Source organism: Tachysurus fulvidraco, chromosome 3 (assembly GCF_022655615.1).
Source record: "Tachysurus fulvidraco isolate hzauxx_2018 chromosome 3, HZAU_PFXX_2.0, whole genome shotgun sequence".
NCBI classification, from domain to species: Eukaryota; Metazoa; Chordata; class Actinopteri; order Siluriformes; family Bagridae; genus Tachysurus; species Tachysurus fulvidraco.
The window spans coordinates 7,107,094-7,134,323 of NC_062520.1; the positions used below are offsets into that span (position 1 = coordinate 7,107,094).

The window sequence follows — 27,230 nt, forward strand, 5'->3', positions numbered from 1 at the left end:
GGCTGTTTCGTTCCTTTTGGTCTTTATTAAAAGATTTTAACAGCAGCACACCAAGGGAACAGTATGTCCTTAGCAGCTGCCGCGTAGACTTCGGCCATCGGGATACGGGACGAGAATCTCATTCTGTGTCAAAGCACTTCTATTCTTTAAAGGGGGGATGGGGGGAGGGGGAAACAGATCCTCAGGTCAGTCACTGTTGGGCCCTTGAGCAAGGCCCTTAACCCTTTCTGCTCCAGTGGTACTGTATCATTGCTGACCCTGTGCTTCTGACCTCAACCTCCAAAGTTGGGATATCTGAAGAAAGAATTTAACAAAATAAAAGCTTCTATTCTCGTCTACACGAATCCTCATTAGTCTTGAACATTTTTTTTTATTAATTTATTGTTTTTATAAATCATTAAGAAATAAGATGCGGAGTTCAGATGAGGTCTAGCTGATGCTCTAGATGAAGGAATGAATTAGAATTTATTCAATAGACATTTTTTCCTGATGTTCTCGTAATAATCTTGGAGCATTTATTGACAATTCTAGCTTCATCTTGTATGGAATAATGTCCTCACTGTTCTGAAACTCCAGACACAGTTATGACTGTTACCTTTCAGCAGTAAAGCAAATGGTTTATGCATCTGACCTTCTCGGCATCTTTGGCACATCCTGTACACTTTGTGTGATCGTTCACCCCGAAACAACAAGCCGTTAAAATGATCGCTAAGCCGTTAATGTCTGTTTTTTTTGGGCGGGTTTTCTCAGTTTCGACGCCTCACATTCGTCCTGTGGACTCGGTCTTCTTTCATGCTGCTCTGTAAATCAGCAGCAGTTTGATGCAGCAGGTCACTGTGTGCTCTTTATTATGCTCCATGAGTCTGTCCATCTGTCTCCCTGCTGACTGCTTTGGCTGTTCTGCTTTACCTGAAGCACAAAGCTGCACTGAGTTACAGCAGAGCGCATGTTTCTTAACCTGCTCTGTTTTAACTGTCAGGGGCTTTAGATCAGTGGCTGCTCTTTTTCACGATAATATATATATATATATATATATATATATATCTTATCTATATATATAATATATATATATCTCTATCTGTTGTGTATATATATTTGACTAAATGTAATTGGTGAGATAATATCTTTATATAAATGTCATGTCTCACATATCTATCAATTTAAATTTATATAATATAAATGAATCTATATATATATCTATATATATCTATATATATATATCTATATATCTCATATAATCTCTATAGATATTTTTCTCTCATATACATGTATTGTCAATTATCGCTTCTACTTGTATAAATGTATTGTGTTCTCTATATCTCTCTCTCTCTATATCTATCTCTATCTATTCTATATCTCTCTGATTTGTTCTCTCTCTCTTTTATCTTGTCTCCATTCTGTTTATCTCTACACTCTTTTTCTCTCATCTCCATGTCTTGTGTTCTCTCTCTCTCTCTCTCTCTCTCTCTCTCTCTCTGATTTGTTCTCTCTCTCTTTTATCTTGTCTCCATGTCTTCTGTTCTCTCTCTCTCACTCTTTTTCTCTCATTCTACTAACATGCTTGTGTATGTGGTTTCTCTGCTCTCTTCTCTCTTTCTCTCTCTATATCCTATATATACATGTATTGACCACTTATATATATTTTATACTTTGTTCAATGCATTGTGTTATATATATATCTATCTCCTACTCTCTCTCTCTCTATCTATCTCTCTTATCCCTTTCTCTATCTATATCTATATCTCTCTCTCTATATATATTTATCTTGTCTACATTGATTTGTATATATATATATACTCTCTCTCTCTCTCTCTCTCTCTCTCTCTCTCTCTCTCTTGTCTCCATTTCTTGTGTTCCCCCTCACTCTCTCTCATCTCCTTGTTTCTCTCTCTCTCTCTCTCTCTCTCTCTCTCTCTCTCTCTCTCTCTCTCTCTCTCTCTCTCACACACTCTCTTGTGCGCTCTCTCATGACAGGAAACTGTTCAGCAGTTATTGGAGTGTGTGATCAGAACAAGAGTCCTTTTGTGTTCATCTTTGGGTTCGATTTGGATTGTAGATCGTTTTCTTTCTCGTGAGCTGTTCTTGTTAAATTTCCTCAAATCTTTTACACATGGGGCTTTATTTTACTGTCTTGTCCATATCTTTTCCTCATGATGAAATTACTTACACGTGCCCTCGAGCGGCTCGTTTTTATAAAGTCGTTAGCAGGTTACTTTTTTTTTCTGTCGCTACACAACGGAACGGACAAAGATTAGTTGTTTTTAATTGTCCTGACCATCTAAAACAAAATTCAGCTATTGGGAATCTTTTGTGTTGGGATGGTATTTACAGCATCTTTAAACATGACTCAAACATGAATCATCAGATATTTATTTAAAAGTTTTGATTTTTTTTCCCCAATACGTTAAATAAAAACAGGTCATGAGCAAATCCAGACTTGCACCACTTCTTATTCATAACTTCACACCATTTCTATTATTTTTGCTTTAGCTTATGTGTAGTGAAGAGACGTGACATACGGCTAAGTACGGTGACCCAAAATTCGTTCTCTGCATTTAACCCATCCAAAGTGCACACACACACACATACACACACACAGCAGTGAACACACACACACCATGAACACACACCCGGAGCAATGGGCAGCCATTTACTGTATGCTGCGGTGCCCGGGTGTCAGGACTCAGCCCGAACTGTTGGCCACGTGCCTTTGTTTACCTTCCTCGTCACGTGTCTGCCCCGCCTTCGTCTGCCCCTCCCTGTCTCCACACCTGATCCTTATTGTATCATCATTGTCTTTTTATATTTAAGTGAGCCGCGTTGCCTATGGCAGCGTGGAATCATTAGTTACGTTACCCTTCGTCATGTCTAGTCATTGTTAAGTGTCGTCATTTGTATTGTTTAGTTATCGTCTTTTATGTGTTTGTCTTCATGATTTATTAAACCCCTTTCATTTGAAGCTATCCTGCATACGGGTCAGTCTCCTTCCCTCCTCTGGTTGTGACACCGGGGAGCTGGGGGGTTCGGTGCCTTGCTATAAAGGGCCCCCCAATCGTGATATTTCCGGGCCGAGACTCGAACCCACAACCTTAGGGTTGGGAGTCAGACTCTCTAACCATTAGGCCACGACTTCCCTGTAGTAGTAGTGTATTATTCAAGAGCTTCTATCAATTAAAGCTGAATTTTATGCATTTCTTCTTATTAGTTTAAAGGAACGTTTAAGTAAAAAACCTTTTGCACTTTATCACCGTCCCACTGATCCGTGGCCATAAGACTGCTGTGTTTGTCGACTCCTAGCCATCACTCATAAAAGCAAGTTATCGTCTTCTCGGCCCATTTTACATCCTCACCAACTGTATTCTCCCTACAGACTCGGTCTGGGTGAAGGGGTGATGCCTGGGATTGTGCTTTTGTTCTCAAGGCTTAGCCTGGGTTTCTTTACTCCAGCGGAAGCATGCTGGTTAAACATGCTGTCTAGGGAGGCTTGTGGGAATTTTACACTGGAGCGTGGCAGTGGCAAATTTTACCACTCTGAAACTTGCAGTGACTGTGTTTTGTGTCTTTTTGTCTGCATTCTGGGTCTGAGCTCAACATGAAGCACATGGATAAACAGAAGAAAAAACGTTTGTGGTAAAATAGATTTAACACGAACCATGTTTTTCATACAGTCTTGTCAGTTTAATGTCCAAAACATCAGCCAGCATCTGGTTAGAGTTTTTAAGGTCAGTATATTGCACAAAAAAAAAAATCCCATGTGTACGTGTTTGTGTCAGTTGTGCTCAAAAGTTTGCATACCTTTTGGAGAATTTGCAAAATGTGTAATTTTTATTTAATTTCTTTTTTTTTAATCTTTTTTATTATTATTATTTTTTGTGAGAAGGCAAAACAAATGTATTTTTTTTTTCTTATAGGATTCAAGTTTATATGAATGGCAAAATCATCCAAAAAAGAAAGAAAGAAAGAAAGAAAGAAAGAAAGAAAGAAAGAAAGAAAGAAAGAAAGAAAGAAATATAAGGAAATAATTCCTGTTCAAAACTTCTTTAAGCATCAATGATGGCGTGCAGTCTTTTGTAATCATTGTGCCTGATTTTCTTTATTCTATCCGGTGATATAGCTGCCCAGTTCCTGTAAATCTTTTTGTCTTGCACAAACTGCATGTTTGAGATCACCCCAAAGCGGCTTAATGATCTCGAGGTCAGGAGACTGTGATGGCCTCCAGAACCTTCAAACTTTTTCTGCTGTAGCCATTGGAAGGTACTTATTAATGTACAGTGGATTTGGACAGTATTTAGTTCCCTCTAGCTTTGCACACCTTCCTATAGATTTGATTTGAATTGATTCATTTAACTAGCAGAATATTTTTTTTTTTTTTAGAAATTGTTCCAAAAATTGAAGTCCCTTATGTATATTTGATAAGTGGATATACATTTTTAAGCACTTATCGTTAGTCTTATTGTAAAAGTCTCTACAAGCTTTGCACATCTCTATTTGGGCGTTTTTCTCCCTTTCTTTCGGGTAGATCCTCTCAAGCTCAGATTGATCTACCTTCAGATCTTTCCACAGATGTGCCTCTGGGCATTTGCTTGGCCACGCAATAACATTCAGAGACATGGTATATCACTGGCTATTTTCATGCTGAACCCAGGAGTAACTCGTGCCTAACCTTTTTTTTCTACTGTAAATGTCGGACCGATTCCTGAAAATATTATTTTTAAGGGTTTCTGAACCTGTTTTTTTTTTTTTTTTTCCCCGATTGTCTACTGTTTTTTTTTTTCTCCCCTTCACAACTAACTCTAGAAAAAAAAAAACCTTTTGTTCCAATTCAATAAATTTTTATAGCACTTTTAATGATTGACTTCGTCTCAAAGCCGGTAAGGAAAACCTCCCTGAGATGATATGAGGAAGAAACCTTGAGAAGAACCAGACTCAGAAGTGAACGCCATCCTCATTTGGGTGACACCGGACAGGAAATAATGTCAATGTAAATATTGTCCTTTAGTGGAAATCATGCTCTGGATAAGGTTGTATACTTTTATCCAGCACCTTTTCTAAATCATACCTAATCAAGTGAATATGCCTTAAATGCACTTGAGCTATTCGGAATGCTATTTGCATGTTTTGAAGGAAAAGAAAAAACATTAGTTGTTTGTCATTAATAAATGTAATCAACTTTTAAATCAAATGTATTATGCAATCTCACCTTTTAATTTCACAAGAGATAGACAATTCATATCGCTTAAAGACTTACAGCGATTCAGAAGATTTAGCTATATTAATAAGTGCAAATAGACATTAAATGTAAAAATAATAAAATAAATAATTGTAATTTTTTTTAACGAATTTAATAGTAATCTTTCCCAAAGAAAAATGACCTTCATGCTCGTGGATGCTTTGAGTGTTGTCCTGGGTACATTTCCAGGCACCATGACTGTTCATCACTTGCTGAGTCTCTACTCATGTAAAAACAGGGGGATTTTCTGCTATGGACTGTTATTTCCTCTCCTGACTCCTCCGAACAAAAACCTTGAGCTCTGTCAGATCCACTCTCTCAGCTCCCCTCCAGACCTTTGAACTGACTGAACCGCACATATAAGCATTAGGATGAGGCCTGCGGTTGACGATACTCAGGCGTAATGCACCGTGGCAGTTTCGGACCTGAAGGACCGTACAGCGTGGGAACGCTTTTTGCGTCCGTAAGATGAAGAGAGGGACTGAGAGGAAAGTGGAGACATGCTAGATACATCACTATGATTAGGTGTGAAAAATATTTCATGCACATAGTCAGTGCTGTTTTAGTCATAAAGAGTGCACATGAATAACACAGTGTTTTAATGGTGGGAACAACTGTGAACCTGTTATTGGAGTCTGTGGGGATTTATCTTTTCCAATATGAAACAAAAGAAAATAAATAATATATATATATATATAAAAAAAAAGTTATAGATCATGTCCTTTTTCATATCGCACTGGTTATATATGGAATAAGAGCTGGATTACAATCATAAAAGTAGAAGCATAGAAATAAATTCATCCGTTTAATATTAATAATAATCGAGTGTCTGTTTTCCGCATGGTGGTGTCAGAAAACCTGCTGGAAGTGAGTGACATCTGGCAACCAAAAAAAATTATATTAAAATAAATTAAGCATTTTGGCCAGTATTAAATGTTATTTTTATTAATTTATCATTTAATTATAATTTTAATTTGTTTATTTATGTACAGCTATATATATATATATATATATATATATATATATATATATATATATATATATATATATATATATATATAAAACAATGATTTATTATTTTTTTTATTAGTTTTAATTGACTCACTTTTTCAGAAAGCCTGAGTAAGATTACAAGAGTCATCCAATCTGTACAGTAGTTTGTTTCAGAGTCTTTCACACGAGTCTGTAGATGGTTCACAGAGAATGGTTTGGAAAACCAAAACCCATCCAGTGAGCAGTGCTTCTGCAGGTGGAAGCATCTTATTGATGAGCGGTCAGAGGAGTATGGGTTAGACACGTTCACGCTGATGACTCAAATATCTGGTCTTTACAGCCATGGTGAGCAGAAAAGCATGTCAGGACATACATCAGACTTTAGTGTGCATGAGCTACAACATCATTGTCCATGGTTGTTTGCTAAGAAATGTGATCTGCAAGTGACGTGACATACGGCTAAGTACGGTGACCCATACTCAGAATTCGTTCTCTACATTTAACGCATCCATAGTGCACACACAGCAGTGAACACACACACACACACACACACACACACACAGCAGTGAACACACACACACAGCAGTGAACACACACACACACAGCAGTGAACACACACACACCATGAACACACACCCGGAGCAGTGGGCAGCTATTTATGCTGCGGCGCCCGGGGAGCAGTTGGGGGGGTTTGGTGCCCTTCTCAAGGGCACTTCGGTTGTGGCCGGCCCGAGACTCGAACCCACAACCTTAGGGTTAGGAGTCAGACTCTCTAACCTAGTAGAAAAAGAATTCTCGCACACACGGGTGTTGATTTTATACATAAAACCTCCTTAAATGTATCAGTACCTGCATCTTGAACAGAACTGATGCTTTACTTAAAAATAATTGTTTATTGTTTATTCTTCATCCAGGTGACTGTGAACATTTTCTGTATCAGACCATACCCAAGTCTGTTCCTTTCCACTGACATGTTCTGGATCATCTTCTGGCCAGACACATGTTGGATAAGCTGTGAATGAAAGGGCCACACAAAGCTTTTCGTCTTGCGTGAGATCCTTCTTGAGCTGTGTTTCATTCAGTGTCAGCCAAAGGCCGGCGCGACCAGCTATCATGACCCAAACTCCACGTGACCTTTAACCATTTAGATTACTGTACACCAAGACAACAATTCAGTTATCCTGTGTTAATTGCTCGACCTTGTCGGGAACTTTTCAATGGGAAAAGAATGCAAGAGTATGTCAAAGTTTAGGCGGAAATTTCCTCCCCGGATCGGCAAGATATATAGTGGATGTTTGTAAAGCTTGACTAGAGACCAATTTTAATATTTATTATAGTAGAATAGTTAAACTGGGTCCAGGCTCCAAGTGGTTCTCTCTCTCTATTAATCCCATGCATTAAAGTTCTTCTTCATGACAGATTTCTGTCATCGTGATCTTATGGAAGAACTTTCAGATGTGGGTAAGGGGCAGGGCTAAGTCGAACCCGCAAAGTCTTTTTCATAGTAAAGCATCTTTCACATAATTTACTTTACCGCTGCATTTCATGCACATTAGCTTCAATGGGATTTGTGGCACAGAGGCAAAGCGGAGTTCAGGACGTCATGCACCGAGTCACGGAAAGTTCAAATGTCTTCGACTTTTGCGTGATCTCCCAGAAGCGAGCCCCTGAGAGCAGCAGGCCGATCCTGCGTGGCTCGGTTACGCTTGAGCTTTTTTGTCACTTCAGCAAAAGCTTAAAAAGCACAGGAGGAGAGCGCAATAAAGCGACACTGACCTTTCACATGGCGTTTCGTTTAAATACAAACAGCTGTTTTCATGCCTTCATGCACTGTTATTTAGTAGTGGTTGTTTTCATGCCTTTGAGTGTCATCTTGGAAAAATTAACTAACTACTGATACTAAAATCCTTCAAATGAGGAGCAATCGATTCGTTTAAAAGTAATTACACAAACGATATGGATTATTCGGGGCCTAATTATAAAGAACAATATAGTCTGTACATTTTATACAGAAATTATTATTTTAAGTAAAATAAATTTACTAGCATCTCATCCAGTGTGTATTCGTGTCTCATACTCCCTGGAATTACAATCCAGATCCAGTGAGATTCTGGGGTACCACCACTACCATTATTACCCTCTCTAGACCATTTCCCAACTCGGGTCAGAGTACAGGGTCAGCTACTGTATGATACAGAACCTTGCTCGAGGGCCCAATAGTGGCAGCTTGGCAGGGGAAAGTCGTTGCCTTAATGTTAGAGACTCCTAACCCTAAGGTTGTGGGTTCTAGTCTCGGGCCAGCAATACCACGACCGAGCAAGGCACCGAACTCCCCCCAACTGCTCCCCGGGCACCACAGCATAAACAGCTGCCCACTGCTCAGGGTGTGTGTTCACGGTGTGTGTGTGTGTGTTCACTGCTGTGTGTGTGTGCACTTTTGATGGGTTAAATGCAGTGAACAAATTCTGAGTATACTTAGCTGTATGTCACGTCACTGTCACTGTCACTGTGCTGGGGCTTGAACCCTTATACTCCAAGCCTTATCCACCGCTGCCCTTTTAAACTGGCTGTGTAAATATTAAATGCATCAACTGCATATTATACCAGAATCACATCAGTATATCGGTTTGGAAATGCTTTGACACCGTGTCATTAAAATAACAATAACCTGATGAAGCCACACATAATCACCAAGCAAACAGTTTTAGCTTAATAATATGTGCTGTGCAAAGTCAGAAATGATCGTGCTTATTGAGTCAAGGACTGTCGTGGGTTACAACGTACAAGTATCTATTGATGTTCAGACTCTAAGAGCGGAAAGGGGGTGAGGTGAATGTCCACCAGACCACCAGACTCTAACTGTTAATAAATTTACTGTTTATAAACTGTCCACCAGACCAGAATAACTCTAACAAACAGCCTTGTTTCTGAAATCTGAAAAAAAAAAAATCTATACATTTGTGTAAGAAATTTTGGGAAGGTTTAGAGTGTTTTCTGGCAATTGACAGTTCATCGTTTGCTCCATGTGACTTGACCGTGTATGAAAAGCGTCGCGATGGCTAGCATGATGTACTTGAGTGTGCACTCGTGTTTAAATGAATGCATGATATCTGTATCTTCAGAAGTATACACACTCTTGTCTTTTATCCTGTACAGTAATCCATCCCACAATGCAAAATGGTTTGGATTTAACTGACTGCTTTTAAAAGTAATCAGTCGTACAATGCAATGACAAAGCAGAGACCCATTTATTTCTGACGGAGAAGGGGGAGAACTTAATATCAGCAGTAGAGGGTGCAGATGAACCCAGTGCATCTATCTGGTTTGGAGAGAATAACCTGAAGTTCTGAACCCCTGCATGTTAATGTCATGCTCTTTACATTTGTGCACGTCGGTACAGGACCAGTGCAGAAGGGCCGGATCACACAGCCTCAAAACGGCTCCAAAAAAAAGGGTTTTTTTCTCCAGTTTTGTTTATTGTGGATTTTGGAGGCTTTTACTTGTTAAATTGATGTAATACTTTGGTTTTTATGCCTTTTTTGTGAAAGCTTTGGACGACGAGGGTTACAAGATCGTTTGTGGTGCAAAAGTGTTCTGCAGATCACTTAGGAGTGTGCACAGTGTTCCTTATTCACTTTATTACAGGCTGTGTACACACACACACACGCACACACACACACACACACAGGCAGACAGACACTGAGAGACACACACACATGCAGAAAGACACTGAGACACACACACACACACACACACACAGGCAGACAGACACTGAGACACACACAGGCAGACAGACACTAAGACACACACACAGGCAGACAGACACTGAGACACACACAGGCAGACAGACACTAAGACACACACACAGGCAGACAGACACTGAGACACACACAGGCAGACAGACACTGAGACACACACAGGCAGACAGACACTGACACACACACACAGGCAGACAGACACTGAGACACACACAGGCAGACAGACACTGACACACACACACAGGCAGACAGACACTGACACACACACCCACACAGGCAGACAGACAGGGAGACACACACTCAGGCAGACAGACACTGACACACACACACAGCCAGACAGACACTGAGACACACACACAGCCAGACAGACACTGAGACACACACACAGCCAGACAGACACTGAGACACACACACAGCCAGACAGACACTGAGACACACACACAGCCAGACAATGAGAGACACACCCACACAGGCAGACAGACACTGAGAGACGCGCACACACATTCTCTCTCTCACACACACACACACACACACACACACACACACACACAGGCAGACAGACACTGAGAGACACGCGCACACACATTCTCTCACACACACACACACACACACACACAGGCAGACAGACACTGAGACACACCCACACAGGCAGACAGACACTGAGAGACGCACGCGCACACACACACACACACAAGCAGACAGACATTGAGAGCAGCGTGCGCACAGGCAAACACACACAGCACCGTGAGACAGTATATAGCAAAATATCTGGAGTTGGGAACAGTTAAGTGTTTGTAACTGTTGCTACTGTATTATAATAGGCTTATTATTATTTCTTTTTCTTTCTTTCTTTCTCTCTCTCTCTATTTCTCTATTTATTTCTCTATTTATTTCCCTTTTCACTTTCTATTGTAAGCTCTCTGGACTTGCTGGATGATTACACACTTCACTTGTGTGCCAGGCTGCATCACATCAGCCTGTCCACATCCCACAGTTATACGTTAACAGCACGACCCGAAGTGATAAGAAACCTAATTATTAGACAGTGTGCACAAAAGTCAATGGAAATATTCTGAGCAAAAACCTGAGCATGTTGACCAAAACTGCTGAGCAAACGTGTAGAGTGTAAACACGGTGACCAAAAAGAGCACATGTAGTAAATGTTAAATACAAAATAAAATCATAATTGGGCTTTATCGCCGTGTAGCCATGTCTAACCATGTGGAATGCACATGAAACCAGTTACTTCCTGTTGTTACTGACATTACAGTATCTACAAACTGTTGCTTCCTCACTAGCCTTATATATTTATTTATTTATTTATTTATTTATTTATTTATTTATTTATTTATTTATTCTCTCTCTCTCCTCTTTGGTCGTTTGTTCATGTATTTTCTTTAACTGCTTTATAAACTAGATAAATTCTGATTAAGATAAATCGCTAAATAACAAGCTGGATTTTTTGAGGTGATAAGATTTGCTACGACATCCCAGAAATATCGAGAACGTCTGTTACGGAGAACGGCGGTCGGTGCGGCGAGCCTGAAGTGGACGTGCTTAACGAGGTTGTTTTTTTTTGTGTGTTCTGTTTGACAGAATCCGTCCCCAAAATAGGAAAATCGCTCGAGCCGATCTGATGGCAGGAGAAGTAATTGTGTTTGATGGTGTTCCACGATAGTTAGGCCTCACCCTCAGGCTAGTTCCCACACTGCCAGCACTGGCATCGGAGCTTCAGTAGACCCCTCGTGGGCATTCTTCTTGATTTGTTCACCTTGATTTTCGTTTGTTGTTTACGCCGCCTCTGTGACTGCTCATCCCAGACTGGAAATGGATAACAAGCTTGAGCGCATCTCTTCTAAACATCAACGTTGTGAACCCACGTTCAGCCACATTCCCAAACGACACCAGGACCTTTCTGGAAGGCATTTGATGAACGTAGAGTGGAAAAATCAGACAACTGGCCATCTATGATTTGTGCTCTAATTAAAACTTCCAATTCTTTGTTAAACACTCAGTTTCATCTGTTATCACCAGTGACTGTGGAAGCAAGTGCACGTTTACAGATCTGTCTTTGCGACCGCAAAAATATTTAAACCCCAAGTCAAAAATGATGCGTACTTCGTCAGGCACAGTTTATTTATTTATTTTTTTTATTCTTCGTCCGATGCAATTACCTGCTAGAAAAAACTAGATCCAGCCCCTCCTTTTTCAATTTATTTGAGGTTGAAAATGTCAAAGATTAAAAAAAAGCAAAAATCTTAATCCGAGTCAAGATTATAAGGGGAAAAAAAAGGATGATCTGTTTATTTTCTGCTTGAGAGAGAGAGAGAGAGAGAGAGAGAGAGAGAGAGAGATTATGACTGGTGTTGTTTATTGTAAGTGTTTGTTGCCTTTTTGGACTCCTTTATCATTTGTAATGTTGCTCCCATTTAAAACAGTTCGGCTCAAGCCCAGACATTTTTAGGGTCATGATTGTTTCGTTTAACCGACCATCGAAAATACGATATTCTTTTTTCATTGGTTGTTGTGTTAAATCTTACCCAGATAGTGCTAGTTTCTGATTGGCTATTGTGTAGCCGCTTTTTTGATTGGCTGATAAGTGTCAGGCTCGACTAAGAGCTCCAGGGCAGACGCGCATGATTCCTGCCCGGTTCCATAGAGACAGCGGTGTGGACTGATACATTTTGGGTGCTGCGGCTTATTAAATATATGATAAATAGTCAAAAAGTTTTTCTGCGTGAGAAATACGATGTGTGGCGAGAGAGCGTAAGACAAGACCAAAATGCGTGACTGTCACTCTCAATGTGTGACACTTGACAGCCCTGTGAAGTTAAGTCTTAGACACTTGGAGGCAGTGGACTCTCAGGGGACATAAAAGCTCAAATCTAGAACGTTACGGTTGCGAACTAGAACGCTGTTAGGAAAAAGACTTTTCAATAAGTTTGTAAGAGTTTCCTAAGACTGTGGAATTGTCTTATGTAGAAAAGAAATGAAAAACTGTGTGATTTTATTGTGCATTTCTTGTTACAAAATGTTTGAATGGTCTTCTTCGTTTATGGTGCAGGGCTTCAGAACAAAAGATGGATACATTGTTGTGGCTGCTGGGAACGATCATCAGTTTGTCGCAGTGTGCAAAGTAAGTAAGATCCTCTCATCTTTTTAATTTCTTCATAGTAAGCATGATTCGTTCCATTTTACTAATCTCCTAATCAAAGCGTATCCACTTAGCGTACGCTTAATTATACAGGAATCCTTTTTCTTTCTTCCCTTCCCTTCCCTTCCCTTCTCGGCTCGTTCCGTCTCTTCTTCTGTCCACATCCAGGTCCTGAACCTGAGCGAACTGGCAGAAAATCCGAAGTACAAGACCAACACGTTACGAGTCCAGCACCGCAAAGAGCTGCTGCAGCTTCTGGCTAAAAGGTACGCAGAACTTCTCACGCATCAATTCAACCTGCTAGCCAAGGAACACAAAAATGACAAGCGCACCACAGGCATTCCTCTGTCCAGATGTTACAGCTCTCTTTCCTCTCTGAGAGGTCACGGCCCTCATTAAAGCAGTATCTGCGTTTCCTCCCGGCGCTCGGAGTGTTCGAGCCGAGGAAGTAGGCTGGTGTTCCAGACGCAGGCGTGACAGGACTATAAGCGTCAAGTCATTGTGTTGAATAAACCTCAGCACGGCCACCTACAGAAGGAAAAGACCGCACACTCAGAACGGCCCCACAAATATTTCAGTGTGTACAAGATGCTAATTTGAACAGGCACAAATCAAGTTTGACACGCAACCGAAGAAGGGATCGTGTGCGTTTCTCAAATTCTGTACAAGCGATTTTAGGATTCTTTGGTTCGGGTTCGGTTTTTGGTCAGATGATTAAACAGCAATTTACAAATCATTCCAGAAACCCAAATGATGGATTTTGGCTCCTGATCCTTCAGAAACCTTTCAACCATTTGTGTGATTTAGTCTTTTTTAGTCCATCTTATTTTTATAGCTTTATTTGATCTTTCTATATAAATGTGCAGCGGTACATTTAACAGCAAAGAGATGGCATTGGTCATTATTTGGTGTACTTGGACATGAAGGCTGAGCGACGTGTCAGATGTATCACCATACCTGATGACGTTCATGCCATAGGTAACAGTGTAGTTTTACTGCCAAACTGCGAGCAAAACAGTAGTTTATATTAAAAAGTGGCAATAAATTACTTGGAAGTGAAAAGTAAAAAAAAAAAAAAACTTTATTGATGAGAGAAATTTTAATAAATAAAATATGAAATTGAATACGTTCATTTCAATAGACAATAAACTTATGATAAATAATAATAATAATAATAATAATAATAATAATAATAATAATAATAATAATAATAATAATAATAATAAATTAGTCAGCATAAAGACATATAAATGTTAAATAAACATGTACCGTAATTATCTAGCTCTCTACTGCATGACTTGTGTATAATAATGGATTCAAAATATGTGGATTTTTTTTTGCTCGCTCTCATCTATATCTATAGAGAGAGTTAGACGAGAGCAGAGAGAGAGAGAGAGAGCGAGAGAGGGACGAGGGGCAGAGGTAGCGGGATATTCTGTGTCGTGTTGTGTGTGTCTCTCTCTCACTCTTATCATTCTAGAGCAGATCTCGCGCTAGCTATAGTAGTACGGTATATGTATCGTATGGGATGTGTGTGGGGTGCTGCTGAAATATCTCTCTATTGGCTCGATGCTGCTATTTATTGATCTACTCGATATCTCCCCTAGTAGTCGCTCTCTCTATTTATATGGACTTTTCTCTCTCTTTATATGTGTCTGTGGGTGTGGAGAACTGAGTCACGCACGAGAGCAGCGCGATCGCATCAGCTCATACGACGAGGAGATAGTGAGAGAGCTAGACGAGGGATAGTCTCGAGGCGGCGTCGAGCGAGGAGCGTAGAGCGTGTGAGGGGCGCAATCGAGGCAGCGCGATCGCAGGTGGGGCGCGCAGAGAAAGGGGCGAGAGTAGGATGAGCGATGAAGAGGGAGAGCGAGAGAGAGAGCGAGGAGAGATGAAGGAGATCTATCTCTATATCGTTCTTTCTATCAGATTTATCTGTGTCTGTGTGTGTCTCTCTCTCACTCTTACTCATTCTCTCTCTCTCTCTCTCTCTCTCTCTCTCTGTCTGTCTATTTCTCTCTCTTTGTCTGTGTGTGTCTCACTCTCTCTCTCTGTCTCTCTCTCTCTCTCTTTCTTTCTCTCTCTCTCTCTCTCTCTCTCTGTCTCTTTCTCTCTCTTTATCTGTCTCTTTCTCTCTCTTTATCTGTGTCTGTGTGTGTGTCTCACTCTCACTCACTCTCTCTCTCTCTCTCTCTCTCTCTCTCTCTCTCTCTCTCTCTCTCTCTCTCTCTCTCTCATCAGTTCTCAACATTTGGGGTCCTAACTTAGAGATCTACATTCGAGTCTCATTTTACCATCCATTCTTTCTAAAGTACATCAGTGTACATTCATGTCTAAATGATGTATTTAAGAATAAATCAACAGATTATTGTTACGATCCTTTCACTCGGTTTGAGCTCCTCTTAAATCAGTTAGACACCAGACATCAGCCCTGATGTGCTGAGCTCATACTGTAAAGGCGATAACTGTGGCCTTCATGAAGTACAGGCAACAAATTAAATCATTTTTCTATAATATTTTAGCACATGTTCCTAGAAACCTACATTACAATAAATACATTATTTATTCAGTAAATGATGGGTCTATAATCGAACCTGCACATGGGTCTAAAAGTGAGTATAAGTTTGTGGAGGATAGTTAAATTAAAAAAAAATTTATTAAAAAAAAAACGGATCATTGTGTATTGTGTAGATTTATAATATTTAGAAATATTTGCATTGACCAGTGCATGAAATTGTAGAAATGAATGTTCCACATAGCAGTTGGTGTACAGTAGATTTGGGTGGGTAAAGAAAAGTGTCTGGTGTGTTGTGTGTGACAGAAGAGTGTCAATAAGAATCAAAGGAAAGGTGTAGAAGACAGCAGTGAGAGCATCTCTGCTGTATGGGTTAAAGACTGTAGCAGTGAGGAAAAGACATGAGGCAGAGATGGAGGTAGCAGAGATGAGGATGTCAAGGTTCTTTTTAGGAGTGACGAGGATGGACAGGATTAGGAACGAGCACATCAGAGACACAGCTCAGGTTGGCTGTTTTAGGGACATGTACAGAGGAGGGAGATGGTTATATTGGTAGAAGGATGTTGGAGATGGAGCTGCAGGTAAGAGGTCAAGAGGAAGGCCAAAGAGGAGATATATGGACGTGTTAAATGAGGACATGAAGGTAATTGGTGTGAGAGTAGAGGATGACGAGGATAGAGTTAGGTGGAAACAGATGATTTGGCTTTTCCCGTTAGGGGTCGCCACAGCGAAAGTAGAAGAAAGCAGCTTATAAAGGGTTTCATAAAACGCAATACGTGAACCTGACTAATCCAACAGGCGCCACCATTTGCTAGCACTTATTTATGGGCCGCAGGGTTCAGCGCCCTTGTGTCCTTGTGTGCATCAAATCAAAGTAACAGTGTAGGTTGGATGTAACAGCAGTGATGAGCTGCGTGCCTTCAACTGTGTCTCCTGACTTTGATAAGCTGCAGTGCGACAAACAAGCCCAGTCTCATTAGACCTGGTGAATGCAGAGCGCCTGCAGTCGTGGACCCTGACACGCACGGATTCATAAAACACGTTGCTATACGTGGAAAGAACGTGTGTGATCTTTTTTTTTTTTTCCTTTTCCTAATTAATTTTAATCTTTAAATATGAAAGTGACTAAATATCACAGTGCATTACAGTAAGTTCAGAATTAAAGTATTAGGTTTATTTCAACTCATTTTCATTAGGAATTATTGGAAAAGTAGTAAAATGGAGTCACTGGCCAAGAAAAGTTTAAGACAAGGTTGACTGATTTATTGTAAAAACCTAGACTTGGACACATTTACTCGGAGTCTACAGGATTGTTATTTTATAAGCTGAATGAGCCAACAAGCACTTGTGGATCCTGACTTTCCCTTTTTAAATATTGATGCAAGTTGTGAACTTCGCCCCATGTTCATTGCAGACTCTTTTTTTGCTCCAAGATAACAAAACATAGTATTATGCATACAGTTGAGGGTTGATGGGATCTGAAACGGTGAAACAAAATGTACCTCTCTTCTATAACTGTATATTATAGAGTCAATAGCACTAACTGTTTAAACCGAAACCTTTTTAAAGCGATGTGACATACAGCTAAGTATGATGACCCATACTTAGAATTCGTTCTGAGCATTGAACACACACACACACACACACACACACCGTGAACACACACTCGGAGCAGTGGGCAGCCTTTTATGCTGCGGTGCCCGGGGAGCAGTTGGGGGGGTTCGGTGCCTTGCTCAAAGGCACCTTAGTCGTGGTTTTGCCAAACTAGGAGTCAAACTATCTACCCATTAGGCCATGACTTCCCCTAACCATTAGGCCATAACTTCCCCATCTCATCTCAAGTCTTTTAGTCACTGAACAGTTGATAAATTAAATTGGACATGCAACAAAGACTTGAGTTTAAACCATACTTGGCAACCGTAGTCTTGAGGCTGTCCAAGGAAGAACATCCACAGTCATCTTTAGGATCTATCAACTATCTATTGATTGTAGGCAGTGATCTTTGTGGACATCCAAAGTAGTAGAGGGTCTTGAGAGGTCTATTGATGCATGTGAATGAATCAGGGAACTCAAGAAGGCAAAAAAGTCAGGAGTGATACCTGTAGTGTGCCTGTAGACACGTGTTTTAGACACCTTTTATTAGATAAAATACACCTTTATTAGCTTAAAATGTGTTTGTGTTCTCACGCCTCACCCCCCCACCCCACACCCTTAGGTTCCTTGAGGAGTCTACGGCTAAGTGGCTGAGATGCTTCGAAGGCACCGGAGTCCCCTGTGGCCCTATTAACACCATCCAGCAGGTGTTCTCCGACCCCCAGGTCAGCTTTATCCCTGTTAGCAAGTGTCACTCATAATCTATTTATATAATTCTACAATCCTTTCCAAAAAAACAAAACAAAAAAAACACAATGTTTAAACTTGTTTCAAAAGTTTTTATTTATTTATTTTTTCTTCCCTCCTTCCTATAAAATGTTGGCGTCTAGCATCACTTCGGAGTTACACTCCAATATCTATCATCTTAAATTGGCACCAGACCTGCGTTTCAGTAGAAGATAGTGTTTCCTGCCACTTATTATTATTCCAGCAGTCAGTGAAGCAGGATTAGAGGGAGTAAGAGGGAGTCACTTCCCTTCCTTTCATCCACGTTAGTTGCTAATAGAATCAAAACAATGAAACACCATTAGACATACTGGCCCCCAGTGGGTGTAATTGGGCACCGCTGGAATGCGAACCTGTGCACATTAACTCACGCCTGGTAGTTTAATTCTGAACACATGCTACGGAAAGTGAATTTACCGATTTCTACGAAGCCTCATTGGCATATTGAGGTGTATGCCCGAGGCATAGAGATAAAATATTGGAAAAAAGAGCCAGGAATAATGAGGGTTGAGAGGGTTGCAGGAGTTTTTGTTTTATTTTATCTTTGTTCCTGATAGACTTGATGAGAAACACTCTTCCTCTGGAACATTTTGTGTAGCTCTTTTTTTTTTTTTTTTTTTTTTTGCATGTGGTTTCCTTCACTTAGATCCACACTTCCCCTGCACAAGGACGAGTGCACGATGCTAATTCTGTAGCTATAAAGGCAGCTCGTGACACACGGCAGACTCGCAGTCCTGCGTTCCAGTTTATAAAGAGTAAAGGAACAACAGCATATGGCAGAAACGTGTAATAAACAAAATAGCAAAAGACATGCAATTATGTCGACAGGATACAAAGCTTTCTGTGCCTTTTTTTCGCCCAAACTTTTACGGCCAAAGGCGAAGGACGCACGAATTAAACCTAGGATTAGGAAGATGAAAAGGAATAAAAGCATCAGTGACATTAACCCATGAAAAAAAAAATTTGTTTTGACTTTTGAGTGTAAAAGTGGATAGTAGTTACCGTCATACGTGATGAAACCGTAAGAGTCAGTCAGTAGGGTTACTATTGAGGACTGTGGTGTAACATGATTAAAGCTAGTTTCTGGAGGATGTTTATCCAAAATCAGTAAGCTGTAAAAATTCCACAGGACTCTTTATTTATGAAGTAAGGAATAAAATAGAACAGGGGTACGCTGTTAGCGGAAAGTAATCAAGGACAGGTTTGTAGCAGTTTTGCTTCTCACTAACGATTCAACGGACATTTTAATTTTTAAACATTATAAGCAGCTTTACTGAAAAAAAAAAAAAAAAATATATATATATATATATATATATATATATATATATATATATATATATATATATATATATATATATATATATACTTTCAGGATGTGAACTTTCTTCCTAAAGAGCAAGCCAGGCGACAGTGGCGAGGAAAAACTGACATGACAGTAGGCAAGAAACCTTAAAATGATAAAGTCTTAAAAGGGATAATCTTTGTCTTTTAAAAATGATCTTTCTTTATTACTCTTTTTATGAAAAGGATTCATCCATAGTATACCGTACCATAAGAGGCAAAGAGTCAACAAAGTAAATACAAAATGTTGGATGTGGTAGCCTAGTGGTTAAGTGGTTAGTGGGCTACTAATCGGAAGGTTGTGAGTTCAATTCTTACGTCCACCAAGCTGCCACTGCTGGGCCCCTGAGCAAGGCCCTTAACCCTCAATTGCTCAGCTGTATAAAAATGAAATAAAAATCTAAGTCGCTCTGGATAAGGGTGTCTGCTAAATGCTGTAAATGTAAGTTTATTTTAACAGTAAACAGGCGTTTATTTTTACTCGTTAGGTTGCTGCAACAGAGCGGTTTTGTGTGCTTTTCACTACTGCCTTCAGCTTTACTCAGACTGTAAGTCAGTGTCCCCTGGAGAAATGATGCTTCATAAGAGTCTTCATAGGGATGATAACATGTAAAGAAGCCAAATAATCAGAGGGCAAATGCATAGACCAGTTCATTTTAAATGTACTTCTTTTATCAGATAAGTTTCCCAGTGACAGTAAATATCAAAATGTGCAATTAAAACCCAATGCTTTATTGCATTTATTTCCAGGGATTTCAGAACAGCGTAACAGATATCGTGTCATCGGGTAGGCGTGGCCTATTTGATAATCTAACCCTAACCGTAGTTTTTGGTTGTTTATTTGTTTTCGAAAATAGCTTAACTGTAAGATGATAAAGCATAATAGATATAAAATATAAAATCTACCCGTATGACTGTTTTTTGTCTTCCAGTATCCATCGTAGGTATTCTCTCTTTTTTTAAAAAAGAGGGCATTTTTCCAAGACCTCCAGAAACCACGCCCACTTTACGTCATGGTAACGAAACCCCTGGAATTTAGTGAATGCCGTCCAGCTCTGGTACTGGAGTCTCCTTATGTCTTGATGTACGAACTTGAGCTAATTAAAATTGCACTGGTGTTACAGTCAGAGCTGCTATTACAGAAAATGAATCAACACCTTCTGACCAATCAGAGTTGAGATTTCAACAGTGATGTATTATAAGTAGCTGGGGGCTAAGGCACAGGTGAGGCTTGCTGGTCGCTTAAACGTCTGGACTGGAGTAAAGAAAATGGCTGAGATCAAGCAGGGCAGGGCGAAGAACTACCAGAAGACAAGACATTGCAATATTCTGATGACTCTGCATTGATCATATCACTACAGTGTTGCTGCTTTCACCAAAGGACGTATTACAGAATCGTTTATTATGAGATAAAGCAGCATTTTTGTAGACAAACGCTGTATAATGCAGTCTGTGTCGGTGCGGGCGGATGTGTCCCAAGAAACGCCCAGGAAAATTCTGTCAGCTGCCAATAATGACTGCATCTGGTGAAGGTCTGTTAGAGCCTTATTCAAACCTGCCCCAGAGGAAATTATCCAGCAAACGTGAAGATCAAGCTGAGACGATGGTTCAGAGGAGGGACAACACCAGTGGCAGAAAGAAAACCAGATGGAGAAATCGCTGAAAGGAGGAGGAGGAGGTTAAGACTGTCGCAAGGTCGAGATAAAGATGAGTCCAGGACAGAAATAGAGGCTCGGTTGACTTTTTCCTAAAAAGTAGTGGACTTGATTCACTGATCATCTGGGTCTACATCATTATGCATCATTACTTTCTGATATGCTCCATCATGAAATGGAAACCCCAACAGTAACTTTTTGATAAAATGTTGTTCAGGAAGCATGTTCTGGAATTGCATGCTGAGTAACATGACACTTCTGAAAACCCTCTATAAGTCAGGACGGTTCCTCTGTAGGAGACGGCCTATAATTCAAGGCGCTTCCTTCATAACTCACACGTTTGTCCTCTCTCTAAGGCCAGGAGTGATAAAGTGTTGACCATGAACTTAAGTATTATTCAAGATTTGGCTTCTGTCAGATCAGGACTTTTGGTTTGTTTGCCTTTTATGACATTTGGTGCTTCCACCAGGTCGTGTGCTTTATACGAGAGGCTTCTTTGTACAATATAACACTTGTCCTCGTTAACGTGTAAACATCGAGTGTTATATTTGGTTTAAAACTCAGAGAAAGCTTCAGGAAATATGTTACGTGTATGTTGTAAAATATAAATCACCTATAAGTAACCAAGTATATTTATGGCACACCTGATTCATGCCTGATGGCCATAAGGCATAACTACTTAGACTTGCACATTGGGGATAAATACAAACACATTTAAATATATCTAATAAAGATCTAGAATTTTGTATTATATTAATCTTTAGATTATTCTTTCTAAGGTGCTGTTTCTTTCGCTCTAATTGAATAGCTAGTATCAACAAACTGAATCCATAAATTTGAATAATTGTTTCAACTCATGAGTACAAAACAATTTTCTCAATTTCAATCATAACTAATTTTGTAAAGTTCGTCGCGGCAAACTTTGATGTTGGCTTTGACGATGCAAGTATTCGCAAAGGCCGGTGCTTTTTGGAGGCGAGTGGACATAAGGGTCAGTGTTACTTTTAGAGGCAAGTGGACAGAAAGATAGGGTGCCAAAACATTTGGAGGCAAGTGGAGATGAGCATGTGACATCATCCGAATACTCCTGAGGAAGTTCTCCTCATTGTTCTGAGTGTTTTGTTATGTCACATGTCCATGTTTTAAAAAGCTTTTTGATTTTGCGTATTTTGGGGGCGGGGCCGCGGGACAACCGAAAGGCCAGTCGGTACACCAATTTAAAACTTTGTTCAGAGTATCACCCTAAAGGACCTGGCCAAGTTTGGTGTAGATAGTTCGAAAGCTTGCCGAGTTATAAACCTCCAAAGTTTATAATGGGAGTCTATTGGAAAAAAGGCCATTTTGAGACTCGATACAGGAACTACCGGTACTCGGATCGCTTAGAAAAGTAACAGCAACAAACTTCAGACCAGGGTCTACAACATATCCGGTTACAAATTGGTGCATGTGGCTCGAAAACCCTATGAGGAGTTACAGTTAATAAATTTTTGTCTAAGCTTAAATAGGAAAACAGAAGGTTGGCTTTTACAAAGTGACATAATTAAATAAGAGACTGTGTATAAAACTGCAGTAACATTTATTATCAGTTATTACTTCAGAAACGGAGGAGGGTCACGTGTGAGTTTGCATATATGTAAATGTACGTGTATATATAATATAAGTGAATGCAGTCTCAGCAGCTCTCATAGGATATGAGCAATTCTTTCCAGACCAATGGGATTTGTTTTACTCTGCTTGTAAAAAGGCCTGTTTTTTTTTTTGTTTTTTTTCTCCTCTATTTCCCCATTCAGGATTTCAGATATAAACAATTAACAATCCCAACCTCATACATTTTCACCCAGGACCTCAAGAGGCTTTGGGTTTTTTTCCCCATCTGACTTGAGGGTCAGGCCTCTCCCTTTATGTACAACTACACAATGCAAAACATCATCATCCTCTTATCTATTTGCCTAGGGTGATATTTGTGGTATGTTTTATCCATTCATGGTGTCTTATGGTTTATTCCTCCAGTTCTTTGTCACAAAACAGCGTGTTGCAGTTGGTCTGTTGGATCTGTAGAACAGGTGTTGATCAAGTCCTCTTACTTACTCAAGTCCTCTTACTTACTCTGGAACCAATGTGGTATTCATTTTATATATAACATTAGATATTGGCTGTAAACAAAATGGTTAAAAAAAAAAAATCCTATCTCAAAATGATCAACCAGAAAACCCGAAGGAAAACCACATGAATGAACACTGGGAGAACATGTGGAAATCCTCACAGATAGAAACCTGAGCCCAGGACCACACCAGGGACCCTGAAGCTATGAGGCCACTGTGTTGCCTGTTTTTAGCCTTCATAAAAATGTATGTTAAGATCCAACAAGTTAATCAGTGTTCCACTTGCATTAATATCCAGGTTTGGTTTTAAATCGCTCATATGCAAAACGGCTACAATAACAGTTCCCTTTTTTCACAAATGAAATGATATTTGGTGCACAATTTACTAATTTTTGCCTTTGTAAACACAAGATACACCACACACCCCCACCCCAACCCTCAAATAATAAAAGAATCACACAAAACCACAATGTTGCGGTTACTCGGGAGCGAAGTTACTGTAAACGTTGAATTTTGATACAGACATTTCTTGGAAAGTAGAACACTCGCTCGAACGTCAAGAAGAAGAAAGAAAATACAAAGCTTCCAAAAAAAAAGGATGTTTGGATACATCAAAATGCATTCATCTTGATTTTGCTATCCAATTTCAACCTTTCAACCTCAATTTTGCATCATATTTGATGAAACTCGGAGTTTTGTCGTCCTTTTCCTATTACGGACCGACAAACGGGTCCGGCTTAGAACGTGTAAACATTAAAGTCACTCTGTGAAACGTATTCGCATCCAACAATAACTTCCCTAATGCTTGCTTATTTATTTATTTCTTTTTTGTCTAGCTTGAAAGAATTATGCCTCAAAAGTTTGCGTTCAGCATACGGAGTATCATTTTGCTCATGTTTCATATCCCATATCTCATGGCAGTGCGGCTCTGTTTTGGGCTGCGTGTGCAGTTGATGTTTTCAGCTTTGTTTGTTTTTTTTTTTTCCTTCTCCTTCTTTTCCCAATCATCTCGTATTCCGTTCATCTTGTCTTTGTTCCTAGCAATTGTTTACAAATGAGCTGGTTATCAATTATCTTTGCTACAAGCTAAACACCAGGATCTGGTCCACACAGATAAAAAAAATAATATTGATTATATTAGCTAGAAGATATGAAAATATGTATTTCTAGAAATGAAAGGAAGAAACTTTGCGCTTTAATTGTTGATAAATGTTATTGTGTTTGTGTATGAAAGGGACTTTTTTTGTTTTTGTTTATTTACTAGGATTTATTTGTTCACTGCCCTTTCTGCTAGTCATTATTTTTAACCGTTTCCTTTTCTTTCCTTTATCTTGTATCGACTCTTTTGGCATTCCCAAAGCTAATATTTTCACCTTTTATTTCTGACAGATTACTTTTCATCTTTCTGTGCTTTTCGACATTTGGAACGAATCATCAGATCTTTCTTTTTCTGATGACTTGCGTCAATTAATAGCTTTTGGTATTTAAAGGAATTTAGCATGAATCTTGCTTGTTTTTGCACTGGCATAAATGTACTGTAGCATGCAGGAATGACAGACACGCGAGACACCTATTATCTGTTGTTTAAATGAAAATAAAGAACAATTAGCCAACAAATAACACGTTGAAGAGCTGCTAAAGATTTTAAAGCTTCAAGTTTGCTGCCTTATTCGTTGCCTTTGACTGGCTGATGGGAGAGGAACCCTTATCCAGCTGCTCGCAATAACAGATAATTACTGACCTTGATGTCTCTCAGCAGATTTTTCCTACAACAATTAGCAGCAAGCAAGATTTGTCTGGGCCTCCATCGACTTTCCATTGCACCCGTATGACCCAACAACCAAGCAGTCATGTCACATGTGTAACAAGCTATGGCAAAGAAAGCTGTTAGAACATTCAGTGTATTGCAGCTTGCCATATGGTGCTGTCTAACTGCAGGCTTTATTCCTTCTTTATTCTGTATCTCGATGCCACTTGTTTCTGTCTGGATAGTGTTTGTGAAACTCACTACTCTTCAACCTTGCCCTCACTTGTTGCTTGTACTGTCTCAAGGTGCCCAGCACCATGGTGGAATCCCCCATGCATTGTGATGAGTGTTTGTGTCTTGACCTCAGTCCAGGATGGATGCATCTTCACCTGTGGCCAGCTTACTTTTGCTGCTGGATATGTAATGAATGGTATTATACATTTGTTGATGGTTTTGATCTTATTTCTACCAGTGATCTAGATTCTCAACACCTTCTGGAGGTATTTGTTCCTTTCCTTTTGGTCTGTGAAATATGAACATACTCGTAGTTGCCCTAAATGTCTGCTATCTTGCATTTTGGGAATTCCTTTCATTATTTCTGATCACGTTTTATCACTGCTACCATGTGATACATACACACTTATCCAACCTGAATGATACCCTGATGCCCTTGCTGTAGATATTCAATGCGTGGTTGACTTGGTTATCTTCATTCCTGGTACACAGCTTAATTTCTTCAATGCACAGAAAGTAGCTGATTGAGATTCAGACTTTATATTTATATCTTCTCTTTGCAGTGATCTGGCTCAGGGGAATCAGGCCTATGCAGAACAGCAACAGGGGCTGTGTGTCATCTTGGTATACTGTATGTTGCACTCAATGACTTGTACAATGGCCTTGGGAGTTGGATTCCAGTGTTTCTCACAGATACATTGAATTCGTATGATGCTTGAGTGGAGCTTTCATGATGTGATAAGGTAGGTTATAGCCTGGTAGTTTGGAGGACCTGCGCCATTGTGGGGGTCCTTCAGAATCAGATTTGTCTTGCCCAGTGATTGGTTCTTGTCCTGTGAGGTTTCTGTGGTCTGCTCTTATATCTACCAGATACTTGGTGTTGATGTTATGTAATGCCTCGGTCTCCCATATGTCCTTCAAATATTGCTGTCTCTACTCTAGGTAGGTTTGTCCTTATGCTGTTTTTCCCTAGGTGGACATTTTGAAAAACAGATCATTTTGGCCTTTGTTACTTTGGTGAATCTCCTCAGCCTTACAGCCACGGCAGTTGGTCTTTGATTGTCTCAAAGAAAAACAAGTTGTCCAAATGTTCAAGTTCAAGTTCAACTTTATTTCATTTCCCGAAGGCAATTTTTGTTGCAGCATACAAGCATATCACAAAAACAAACAGAACATAAAGAGGCAACACATTCACACAATTCACAAAAAAATAAAAATAACTTTACCTCGTATTTAAAAGTTTAACAGCTGATGGAACAAATGAATGTTTGAATCTATTTGTTTTACTAATTATGATCCTGTACCTAATACCCGAGGGTAGAAGGTCAAAATCATTATACATAAGGTGGGAATCATCTGATAATATAGTATGGGCTTTCCCCAAAACCCCTCTACAGTATAACTGGGCCATAGACATCTGCTTCCTCCCTGTTATTTTACTTCCCTGATTTATAATTCTCTCTAAACTTCTTTTATTTTTCACATTTAGAGAATTAAACCAACACACAAGAGAAAATGACAGCAATGACTCAACATAGGATCTGTAAAACATACTCTTCAGTGTTTTGTCCACATTAAATGACCTTAATTTCTGCAGACAATACAAAAAAAAAATGTTGGGCTCTATTTACTTGTCTGATGTTCCTTCACCCTTCCAACCTTCTTCTCTCTGGAAGGCACTTTCTGTTTGTTGCATAATTTATCTTCTACCCAAGTATACTGTATACTGGATTACTCTTGCAGTGGCAAATGGGTTATATGGGATAGTGGGTAGAGCTGTGTTAATAGCTACTAGTACCTTTTTCGGATGGTACAGTACTTCGTGAGTTAAAGGTATCATCTAGTTCTTTAACTCTCATCCTATATCAGGTTCAACTCAGTATCTCTATGCTCATTAGTGTTTCCATTCTGTTGGAGCTTCTCAAACCCCTGCTTCCTTTTATTGAATTTAGAGTAATGGGCTACCAGCTGCTGCTTGCTACTGTAGTCAGGGTGGATATTGGTCTTCATATCCATAGTTTCCCTTACTTTGCATGTATCTTCTTTCTTTGGGCCTGCTGTCATAGAAGCGTTCCATCCGTTCATAGTTGTGTCTGTCTTTATACGTGTCCTGTTCTACAAG

General features: G+C 39.7%; 1 protein-coding gene across 4 annotated transcripts in view; it reads left to right on the top strand.

The window, feature by feature from the left end:
- Window positions 1–27,230, top strand: part of sugct (succinyl-CoA:glutarate-CoA transferase) — a 112,656-nt gene that overhangs the window by 38,616 nt on the left and 46,810 nt on the right. For 3 of the 4 annotated variants that reach the window (XM_027148994.2, XM_027148996.2, XM_027148995.2), the window contains exons 10-12: window positions 13,046–13,117; window positions 13,304–13,401; window positions 17,866–17,968. In XM_027148994.2, the coding sequence (XP_027004795.2) occupies window positions 13,046–13,117; window positions 13,304–13,401; window positions 17,866–17,968 (273 nt within the window). Of the gene's footprint in view, window positions 1–13,045; window positions 13,118–13,303; window positions 13,402–17,865; window positions 17,969–18,133; window positions 18,440–27,230 lie in introns of those variants that run through there. The other variant, XM_027148997.2, reaches the window with a different exon arrangement.